The 12,337-nt window shown below is 33.8% G+C and overlaps 1 protein-coding gene across 1 annotated transcript in view; it reads left to right on the top strand.

Annotated features, from left to right (window-relative positions):
- The window catches only part of ASCC3 (activating signal cointegrator 1 complex subunit 3), a 287,285-nt gene that overhangs the window by 218,562 nt on the left and 56,386 nt on the right, over positions 1 to 12,337 (top strand). The window contains exons 31-32 of the mRNA XM_074896093.1: positions 9,068 to 9,205; positions 9,304 to 9,424. Coding sequence (XP_074752194.1) covers positions 9,068 to 9,205; positions 9,304 to 9,424 — 259 coding nt within the window. The remainder of the gene's footprint in view (positions 1 to 9,067; positions 9,206 to 9,303; positions 9,425 to 12,337) is intronic.

The raw sequence follows: 12,337 nt of genomic DNA, 5'->3' as shown, positions 1-12,337 counted from the left end.
TCTTTTATCTGCATTCTTCAAAATGTATACTAGATTTTATTTACTGCAATTTGTTCAGCACCTGCTCTGGATACAGAATTATTTGTTTCCTTCTGGACTAATGGTCCTAATTGTAGTATATCATTGCTTCAAAATTTTTTTTGGTTAATATTAGGATGTCCTAGATTTTAGAAGTTAGTTTTTCTAATGGATGCAGACCTGCATAGGAATTTCTGTGATAATATAGGGCCAAAACACATCAAAATGCATGACTCATAAATACAAAATCCCAATTGAATATTGTATGAATATTTATATATCAACAGTTATGTGAATAGTTATACAATTGTATACCAAAACTTATATGCCAAAAAGTATAGGATTCTAGATAACATTATTTGATTTTGTTTGCTCTTTGAAAAAAGTACAAAATGTGATTTTTCTGAGATAAAACATAACATCTGTATCTTCCCACTTTTGGATGGATTTTAAAAGAGAAAATGGATGTCTTGACTGATAAACTACTAGTACTAAAGCACGTCTCGATTCAGTGCTGCTTTTCAAAGAGGGTAACCTCTAATGTTTTCTTGAGCATAACAGAAACATTTCATATCAAAATTATTACTGCATAGTAGAGTACTCTAGTACCTTGTGCTAGTTTACTCTAGTAATCTCACCTACAATTAGAATGTGCACCACGACATGCAACTTGCCATAAATGACTTCCATTAATATGAATAGCTTCCTCATGTCCTGTGAGCCACTACTGTCCTGAAAAGAACTGTAGCTGAAGCTTCTTCACTTGCTGGAAAAGAGTTTTCTATTAGGAGTCTTTGAATTTTGTATGTTTCAGAATAAACCTCTGAAGGTTTTGAAAGAGGAGCCAACAAGGACAAACAGACTTTGCATTTATTAGTTTAATAACATTTGCATATGATTTGAATTAGAATTAATAGGCTGAATGTTTGGAGCATAAGACACCTACCAAGTTACTCAGTTCTGATTACGTAAGTGTAAAAGACTGAGGATTAAATCCTAAGTTGTTATATCTTGCCACTATTATGCAGAACACAATTGTGTTTGAACTACCCACAATTTCAAGTGGACATTTCTTTAGGTAATTATCAGACAAGTTTGTAGGTTTGTGTTTTAAATGAGCATGATTAGCCTGAGTTTCATTCGACATTGAAGCAAAGGACAAAGCTATAGTAGTGCTATATATGTAGTGTATGTATTGCTTAATTCTTTATCCATAATATTTTTTTATTTATTTAAAAATTCTAACAAAGTTACAATAAAGTCAGGCTTGGACTCGGTGAAATAGACAAAATTCTCTCCATATTGCTGTAGCACTTTTAAGTATTAAAAGTAGTGTTAGTGAATACTTACTTTATAGTAGGTATTTCCTGCTTTATAGTAGGAATTCCCTGTCTTAAACACTTGCCCTAATATTTCAAGTGTTTCTCAATTTCATATGGAATAAAAATGGACCAGTTAGAAGAAATAAATTATTGTTGTCTTTAAACAGCATTTTTTGTTGCCTGTCAGTTTTTCACCTTTGTTTCTTTGCCAACCAATGTTTGTTTAGGGGAATTTACAGACAAATTATTTTCAAAATATTCATAACTCTTAATTGTGAAGTATGTTGAGATATAAGAGAATTTTCATAAATGGGTATATACAAAGTTTACAAGCTTTTTACAGCGAGCCTTGGCATTTTTCTTCATTCAGCCTTATTTGTATGATACTAATTCTGGCTGACATAAGATCCCTTTGAGAACTCATTGGTTAGTTTTATTCAATGGTGTAATTGGTTTTGCTACACTATGGCCAAATGTTAGCCTATGTTATGTTAGCTTCCCAGTGGGCAGACTTCATAAGGCTTCGTAAAATGCTGTAAACAATGCCATCTATAATAACATCTGGAAGACTGATATTGAGGTAGACACAGATTCTTACAGCCATTAAAAGCAATTTTTCTCTGTTACCCTACATGGCAGCTTTTCTGTGACAGTAACAGAGAGATTCAAGCCTTAGGGGAGAGGGATTGGTGTGGGGGAGAGACCAATACTGAATCTTCGTTACCTCTTTATCAGCTATGCCATCATCTTAGCTTCCTTTATCTTGTCTGTAGATATTCTCCCTGTAGTGGTAGTGCCAAACCAGGCTCTGATTTGCAGCATGTGAAGAGTTCTGTTCGCAAAACTCCAGACTGCTTCTCTTCACAGTGATCTCAGATAACAGGCAAATCCACCCCCATCTTTGTCACCCAGCTCCAATAACAAATTCAGACAATATTTCAATCAGTTATCTTCGAAAGGACATGAACTTGTATGAAGCTTCTGGAATGCATATTTGTATGTATAAATGATGTACAGAAACAATCCTTCAACTGTTGCCACCAAAGTAGACAACAGCATACCTGGATCATGGAGGAATCGGACAAGATGTTCTTTCCCTCAGAGGAGTCAGTAGTCTAACAGGTGCAACTGAATTATAGTCAAGCAGGAATTTTGTTCTACATCCATCTACTGAAAATATATATTACACATGGATCCATTCGGTTTTGGAGGTGGTTCTTCCTGGATGCTTTCCTTGAATTTCATGTCTGATGTACAGTTTCCTGCTCATATCCAGGTTCCGACAGTATTCAGAAAGTTGAGACAGCAGTCAGTCTTCATAAGACTTGAACAGTACATGATGAAAATTGCGGTTTCTAGTAGTGATAAGTTTTCCAGTTCTACTGGACCTGTTGTTGCACAAAAATAGTTAGATCTGTTTAATAGATTCTATCCAACTAAATTTCAGGCTATGTGCATGCTTTTTATGAAGAAATGTCCACTCAGATACCTCATGTCTAGTTTAGCCTGGGCAATGAACCCTCCAATGATGCTGAAATACCCTACTTACTGAGATTTGTAGCTGATACTTCAAAGCCCATCCCTAAATTTCCCAGTTGCTATTCATAGCACATGCAGACATTCTTCAGGATTTAAGCAGGACTGCCACAGTTTGCACAAAGTAGAGTATAAGTGGACGGTCTCTTGACAAAGAAAGAATAGCTACCTATCATAGAGCCTTAGAGCTCTTTTTTTTTTTTTTCTTTTTCTGCAAGGTGCATTGTCCATAAACATTCCAAAATGAGCCCTCTATCCCTCTTAAAATTTGCAGTCCCAACACAGAGTTTGTTTCTCACTAGAGAGTGAAGGAGCAGCTAAAGCTGCCTTCCTTGCCATTTGCAGTAGTTGGAAGGACTCTTCAGTAGACATCACTCTGTAAAGATTGTCATACTTATACTTAAGAGGCACAGGTGCATCATGACAGAAATGTGAATAGGCAGTGCATCTCAAAGACTGCCCCTCTAAATTGAATAATTCTTCATTTCTTTTTATTGTTCATTGATGCCAGTGTGCCAGTGGAAAAACAAAAACAAAACAAAAAACCCCCCGTATGCTTACCCGCTTTTTTGTATAATCATGAAATGATTTTCAAATATATGCTTTCTAGCCAAAATTCTAATTTAGATCTGTCATCCAGGACTGTCACCTTGAAGCTTGTGACCCATTACTTATCTTCTTAAAAGGGACGACAGCTCAGATTATCCTTTTAGAAACAGACAGTGCCACCAGTTTGTGATGGTAAGCCTGGGTAAAATCAGTTATACTGTTCTACATTAGGAGCTGACTAAAGAGGAACAAGTCCTTTTTTCAGAAATTGCATCTACATCTGTGGTGGCAGCAGATGTTGCAATCTTTTTACAACATAATTTATTAGAATCAAGTTTTCAGTTTATTTATTTTTCTCTAATGTTTTTACTGCTTTTTGTTTTTAACCTAAAACAAAAGTACAAAGCAGTATTTATTTTTTATTGTTTGAAGTTAGAATGCAGTTCTCACCAGCAAACAAGCAAAGTGTTTTCTTATTTGTTTTGTTGGGTATTTTTAAGAAATTTGTTCCCTGGCCAGATATTTCTCTAAAGGTTAGAGAAGGAAAAATTTTTCTTTTTAATTTTTTTTTATTTACAGTGCAGGGACGGAGAAGAAATGTACCCATGTACAGTTTTAACTTAAAATGTTAAACCACAATGGTTTTTGCATTCTGCTTTGTGCATCATTTTACCATCTGCATCTTGTTAAGACTGTTCTTTATGAAACCTCTAGAAATAACTAAAATCCTTTAGCACAAACATACCTACTATAATATTCAATAGTATCTATACCAGACAATAGCCAGCTTCCACTGATTTCAAGGGCACTTGACAGAAGGACATTCATTGACTCCAAAAGAATGAATCAGACCCATCCTGATTCTGCAGTTTTAGAGATGTGAGTGTATGAACATGTGTGCACTAATTTGTATATTTGTATATGTGTTCATACACTATGTGGAAGTATGCATAGACATATGCATGAAAGTGAATTAAATTTTACCATATAGATGTGTTTTGCATTGCTAAAAAAAACCCAAACAAACCTCACCCCCCAAATAAAATCCCCAAAATTGCTGGAAAAACAAAAGAGGACTTTCCTTCTCTAACCTTTAAATCAAATAACATATTATCTCCATGTTAATTTTCTGAGCTAATGCTGTGCTATAAAACAGGAAAAGAAGAATCTGGTCATGATAGGTATATTGCTGTCTTTTAGATGAGATTTTTAGTGTTAAATGTATATGTTTTAATAATATATCTTAACTTTTTTAACCATATTTTAACCATATTTTAACCATATTTTAAAAGCTTTCTTGAATAATCTTATTCGAGGTGGTTTAGGCATCGTGTTTTGTGTAAGAGAGTTCTGGAGTATCAATCAACTCTTCATCAAAAATAATTTTATAATATTACTTTTTTTTCTGCCTTTAAGGATCAGGAGGGTACCCAAGAATGATTTCTAAGTGTTTCGCTCATTATAGAAGTTCAACTTCCTTCTACAAGATGTTGTTTTTATGACACAGAAGTGTGTCATAAAAAATTAACATTTAGTTATAACAAGGAGATGTTTTTATTTCACTTAACATCTGTAGCAGATGTGAAATATGTAATTATTTTTGTAAAAGACTTCATAACTTTCACGATTCTTTTGTTTGGCACATCTTTCTTCTATTGGGCATTTTAGACAATTGATAAGCATTATTCAGTGGCATATGGTCTGAGTCTGACGTGCTTTGAAAAGAGTAGAGAGTACTAATAATGAGGATTCTGTGAAAATGGGAAAACCAGCACAACAGATATGCTTTGAGAAAGTATGGGTTTTTAGCATCTTGAAACAATATATCACACTCAAAGGGACAGAATTGGGCTGCACAATCTGTTAGCTCATTCTTGTCCAATCTGGTCTCCTCCTTTCTTTTGGAGCCAGCATTGTCATCAACTTGCTGAATTATACTCTGACTGGAATGTATTTCAGGCACAGGGTAATGTATCTACTTAAATGGAATCCTATCTTTCTACAAAAGCTTTTTAAGTATAATAAATTTAAAATATAAAAAAGTTCTATTAGCTTAAAGTAAATGGTTCAACAGTTTACATATGTGCAGGAACAAAGAAAATGACTACTTACTAGTTTGAGAAAAATCTAGCTTGTTCAGAGATTAGAATATAAAAGGTAGAAATAAACTTTATTTTTTATAATATTTTGCAATGCTATGAGAGTCCCAAATTGGTTTTCAAAAGTTTTTTTACTAATCAACCTAATGTTAGGAAAGCACCGGAGATATTTTTGGTTTTTCATCAAAAAAATCTGTGAAGGATAGTAAAACCTTTTCCACAAGAGCCCAATCCTGTCTGTCTTGGAGTCCAGGGAAAGATCCCTCCTTTCATTAAGTTCCCTGCATCGGTGTTGTACAGAGGGTTTTTTTATGTCAGTATGTCATGTATATTTCCTTGTATTATTTTTTAATATACTTCTACTGTTCTTAAGATAAAATAATTTTCATTATCCTTTTATGTGTTAACATTACAGTTGGTTTCAGAAAGATAAATAGTAATGAAGTTATAACTATGCAGAAATATTAGATTTGTTTTATAGTCACAATGCTGTGTCTGTTTATGGTTAATGAACCTATTAATTGTGCCATTATTTCTTAATAGAAAGTGATAACATTCTTAACACTACACCGACATAAGAGAGTTATATTTTTAAATAAATTGTCATGAGAATTTTAAGCCCTGGAGTGTGCCTATGGGTAAAATAGTTATGTTTATTACGTTGATTTATGTGAAAGTAAGGGGTCAGCTAAAAATGACTAGGATTCCCTGCTGCTAAAATGACAGGATAGTAGTACATACGCCAGCTCTCCTGCTAAGGGTTCTTTAGTTTTCCTGTGGTAAATTACACTGCTTTGCAGGTATGACTAACAGCACCACAGGCCACTGCTGTAATACAAGTCAGAGGGGGGAAAAAAAATAACCACCACTGATTGTAAAAGCAAGAAGAACATCTTTGAATAAATTCCCAGCAGTGTAAATTTAGGATGTTTTATGCTGGCAACTACATGGCAAAAGGTTTAACTCAGGTTCTGTACTGAAAATAACTAACACTATAAAACTGCATGTGCTGAAGGAGCAGTCTAATCGCTATAGACTAATCCAAATCAGCTAATTTGATCCTTGTACTCTTCTGGAGGAAAGGGGAGTTTAGGTTCATTATTTTCCCAATACCAAATTCTGCTCATGTGAAATAAATCTCATTGAAAAAGGCTTGTTCCCGTACATTAAAGACATAACTACCATAAGGTGATGATTCTTGGTGGGGAGGAGAAAAATTAATTCAGCAATTTAATATATTTTGTCAATTTTTGAATGCAGAAATTGAGTAAAATGTAAATGCATTCATTTTTTTGTTTATTTTTCTGACATTTGCCAGTGCCATTTTCTACTTTTTCACCTTCATTCCCTGTTAAATGTGTACATATAACTATTATTTCTCAGTGTCCATCTCTGCATAAGGAGCCTGTGCAGTGCTAGTACGACTTCATACATTCATAGCACAAAAAGCATTAATAGGTTCAAAAATATATTTAGTAATGTATGTTGATGGTCATAATTGTAGTGAAAACAGTATACAGGTTCTCATTTTATCAAGCTATTTTTTTGTCTTAGAAGAAAAAATCTTTAAGATGGGTCATAATTCATGTTGTCTACGCTGCAGTCACATGTCTACATGTTGAGTAGAGAAATCAAAGGTTTGCTGATTGTATCTAGATAGATAAACTTTATCCTTTAACATATCCTCCTTTCATTCAGTTCTTTACTCTTCTGCTTATCTACCCCTCTTCTTGTTTCCCTTTCCTAAATAGACTTATCCCCTCTTCTCTTCTCAATTCACTGCTTTTTTCTTTGTGCTTCCTTTCCTTTCATTGTTTTATAGTCCGTTTCACTTTTTCCTTTAGTAAGGATCCTTTTCTTTTATACATGCCAGCTCAGTTTGTACAACAAATCGTCCATGTCTTACAACATAGGAAATTCTCAGGAACGTTCAGGTAACTGCATTGTGAGGGAAAATAAGGTTTAGGAGCTTCCATTGACAGATCAAATTGATTGGAACACGCCAAAACTCGAACAATATGTTTTTTTAGATTGGGTTCTCTGTTACTTCCATCAGTTCTGGTTCTCTTAGTCAATACTACTTCAACAAATAGACTTTTTAAAATGCTTTGTAATTTGATCTTCCTGACAAAATTGATTGATTTACAAAATCTATATTGTTTGTTTGGTTTTTATATCCTGAATATGGACTATTATGTTCTCCTGCTTTTTTGTAACTTTTAAGGATTTTTTTGATCATAGTAGTGACATATGTTAACTGGGTTTAGATATGTGAATAATTTTATAATAATTAGTAATAATTATAAAACCCAGGAGACATTCAGAGAAGGTTACAGTGCTGAACATCAGAAGTGTAACACCTCATAGTCCTAAGTGGAAAGGAAAATATCACTGCAGTCAGGCAGGTATCATATCTCAGTACTTTGAGATACTCAGTCTGAGATGAGACTGAATACTCAGTCCAGATTCTTCAGTTACCCTGAGTGATTTGTTCTGCACTACTGGTTTTTTCTCTAACCTTGGCTATACCTCCTAGGTTAACTGTGAGTGTTGCTGCCCATAAGTATGCAATATCACCATGCCACTGCTGGTGGCACCAGGAAACCACTAATAAGAGATGAGGTTTGAAAGTTACTGGCTATAATTATATTAAAATCACACAAAATAATAAATGGTCTTAAAAATAAAGCAGAAGGACTATACAAGGGTAAAATCACTAAACAAGACAGAAGTTACAAAGCTCCTGTTCATTATTAGTGAGGGGCTTTTCACAGAGGCCATCTACATAAATAAGCTTATGGAATTTACTACTTGAAAACATAAGCAAGAATTATAGTTAAAATTATAATAATTAAAATTATTCCAAGTAGTCATTGACATGATATTTGAAAAAAAATAATAATAGTAATAAAAAAATAACTTTTGTCCGGACTTCTCAAAGTTTTAAATGAAGACACTTATTGTATGTTGTGATTCACTACGGGGTTTGAGTCTATGAATTACAAACTCACTCAAAAAAAATTTCAAATTAATTTGCATTTCATCATGTGAATAGGAAACTTTTTTGATGAATTTGCAGAATTATCAAACTGAAAAACTGTGTCTGTTTTTCATAGATGTTAGAGAGCACCAAATTTATTTTTCAGTACGGTTATTATGTTACTGGTTGCAGGGATTTGCTATGTTTTTATACCAGTTCTAGCCTCTTTGATACTAGGGATTGCATTAAACAAACACAGAGCAGAATGCACAGCATTTGCCAGACCTGTCAAGATATTTTCAGTATTTTCATTTCCTTATCTGCACTATTTAGTGTGTCAATAAAGTCATGTACATCTTGTATTTCCCCCATCATAAATATAATATTTGATTATTTTTAGACTAAAACCAGACTGTTCAGAGACTGAAGACTGTATTTTCCTTTTGTATAAACAGTGTTAAGCAAATTATTCTTGCTATTAAAAAAAAAAATGTAACAAACCTCAAAGTTTAAAATTTCTGTGTAATCTGCTTTAAAACATGCAACTATTCTTTCTGTTACAGATGAATGACATTATAGTGACAGTTAGAGAGTCAAATCTGAAGCTGACACTTGCTTTTGGAATAGGCATGCACCATGCAGGTCTCCATGAAAGAGACAGGAAAACTGTGGAAGAATTGTTTGTGAACTGCAAAATCCAGGTACATTTGTTCTTTGAATCCTGCTGCAATGAGTTTTATGTGGAATTTTAAAAGTTGGCTCTTTGTTACATATACCTCATTAATCCTTTCTGTTTCAGGTTCTTATTGCGACAAGCACATTAGCTTGGGGTGTAAATTTTCCAGCTCATTTAGTAATTGTTAAAGGAACAGAATACTATGATGGAAAAACAAGGCGTTACGTGGATTATCCCATTACAGGTACTCACATAAATTATCAATATACTCATATGCTGAAATGTATTTCAAGCATATGCAAATGATTTGAATTACTTAGTAACTGGTCACTGAAAATACCTAATTTAGGTAGAGACTAGAAGTGCTGAGGAAAGGGTTTCTTTGTATAATACAAGTTGTAAGAGAACCCTTAAAATTTTAGATAATAATGAAAATGTTTCTGTTTTGCAATCTTTTTTTAATGCTAAATTCCCTTAATGTGTATCATCCAAAATAGACATTAAACAATTAAAGGGACAATATAAAGTCATATTTAGCTATCTAGTTAATTGTATAAAAGGAGGGTTTTGTGCATGCAAATAATTTTTTTCGGTTTTTAAACCGTTTTTAAACTGAAACAGATTTTTAACAGTAAACTTAGCCATGGTTTGAAATGCAGCAGTTGAATCACACATGTATGAGAACATAAAATTTATACGTAGTCACTTGACAGTAAATGAAAAACCTTAACTAGTCTAGTATCTTCAGTGATATAAGTGATACTTCAAGTAAGTGATACTTCAGAAATAAGTAGCTAAATTAAATATTTGAATTTCTGGTTTGATATAGACTTTTATTGCTTTCTGGCTCCAGTAAACTCCACTTTTCATAAACTGTTCTGCACTGTTTTCAACAAGCTTAGGAAAGTGAACGATGGAAGAACTTTTTTCAGAGTTCAGACAGGGAGAATATTTGTCTGGATGGTACTAAGCTTGAAGAATGAGGACAAGCTAAATTTATTCCAGGTTTCCTGTTCTGTTTTCCCTTTCTCTTTTCAAAAGAGAAAGTTTATTATTAAATAATGCTATACTACACCAGAGATACGTAAACCTAAGGACAATCTAAATGTTATTTGTAATGTAAATATAGAACTTGAATCTTTTTAACCACACACTGTCTTTCCAAAAAGAGAAGCTTACTAATGAAAAAAAGCTCAAACTGAAAATACTACAGGGATTACTTCTCCAAGTAACCCATGGTAGAGTTTAATTTAGTGGTTAGTGCTCTGCAGGAAACTTGGGATCAATTTCCAGACTAACTCTCTTGTTCAAAGATTCTGGTATGACCTGGGATGTTAGCCGTGCACGCTTGCATTTTGTGACAGACTTTGGCTGATGTAAACTTAGTACAAACAGTCTCTGCAGAGTAGTATCTCACTCATCCTGACTGGAAGAACAGTGACGACTGACTTTATTACTGAATGGGGAAAAGTGATGAGGAAACAAATCAGATGAAGTTTTAAATTTTATATTGAATCTGTGGGACTCTCAAAGATCAGTAACAGAGAAAATAACATATTCAAACAAAATCAGAAATTCAATAAGCATTGAAGACTATGCATGTCGTTTTAGAAATCTGTTGTACAAGTACTCACAAAGATTTTAAGTAATGCTTATACTTTCACTGTTTATTGACTTTTGGAATTCAGGTGACTTGGACATTGGAGGTTGTTCAATTCTTGAATTTTCAGTCGGGGGAGGGGGGGGGGATTGAATACCACCATCTGTGATGGAAGCATTTAGATTTTGTTGTCTGCACTGCCACAGAAAATGCAGATTCCTTACTTTATGAAGAAACATGTGGTGTGGTTTGCTTAGAGCATTTTTATTTTTAACTTTCTAGAGAATATTTATGCATCTGGAATTTCTGTGGATAGGTAATACAGTTTTGCAGAAGCAATAAAATGAAAATGTAATTAATTTCTTTCTGAAATACTTCCAAAATTTCACAATACTGTCTTTTATACTGCTCTCAAGTTAAGCCTTAACTGTTCCATCATGGTATAACTTGGTTTCTCTCTGCTGAAGTTACCTTTCTGTATCAGGGATGCATTTGGCTCCAAGGAAGCAGCTGAGGGCAGAATGAATCATTCTGGAGTGTTCAGTAATTTCAAAATAAATAAAAACGTTTCTTTGAGTGAAGTCAGAGATTTTGGGGAAGGCCTTTTCTCAGTTACCAGACATTTAGTCAGCCAGTTGGATCATATTTAACATTTCAGGAGTTAAGTCAAAAGCAGCCAAGCAACATATAGTCAGTAAAGAAAATATTTGGTTTGTATTATTACATAGGGGATATTGGCAAAAATAATTTCCTGACACTTTTTGGTAAATCCATTCCTATATGGTATTAAGAACAATTTAATTCACCACATTGGAATAGCAAGAAGTTGTTTCATCACCCTCCTGTGCAGGTGATCTTCTGTACAGATACCCATTGAGAAACGTCCTTTTCAGACTAACTTCATTTTACATTTTTTCATGTCACCCCTAAATTAACAAAAGGAACAAACTGATAAAAAACACAGTTGTCTATATAGCTCATGGGTATGCAAGTGAAAATGTGTTACTAAAAGCTGTTTATTGTCATTGAGCTGTTCCTCGTATCATGGTCCATTGCTCTATCCCATTCTACACCCTCTGGCATTTCCTTCCTCATTTGACCATTGGGCCAAACATTTATTGATTCTGAAGCCAAGAAATCACTTTTGAAAATGCCAGGTACTGCAAGCCACATGTTGTGCAGGTATGATACAGTTCATAGAGAATAAAGAAAACATAAAAAGTTTTAAAATTAAGATGTAAAACTCACTTAGGAATTGCTTTCCATTGTTTCTTCAAAGTTAATAGCAGTTGGAGGCACCAAAAAGGAATCAGAGCTCTGTTGAACGAGACACAAAACAACCTATACAGATGCACTTCTCAGATTACAAGAAGACACAAATAGATGATAAGCATACTTATCTTGGTAACAAGTTGAGCATGTTTTGTGTAAACTAGTATTTTCTGTGTTTATCGACAACATGTTTTGCATGTAATGGAGCATAGGCAGAGTAGTAGAGGTAAGCTTTAACTGTATCTGCTTTTAAATTTTTACATCATGATCTGATATAGGGACGAC

Source organism: Athene noctua, chromosome 1 (assembly GCF_965140245.1).
Source record: "Athene noctua chromosome 1, bAthNoc1.hap1.1, whole genome shotgun sequence".
NCBI lineage: Eukaryota > Metazoa > Chordata > Aves > Strigiformes > Strigidae > Athene > Athene noctua.
The sequence above is the reverse complement of the archived record's forward strand: the minus strand, read 5'-3'. Positions and strand labels throughout refer to the sequence as shown.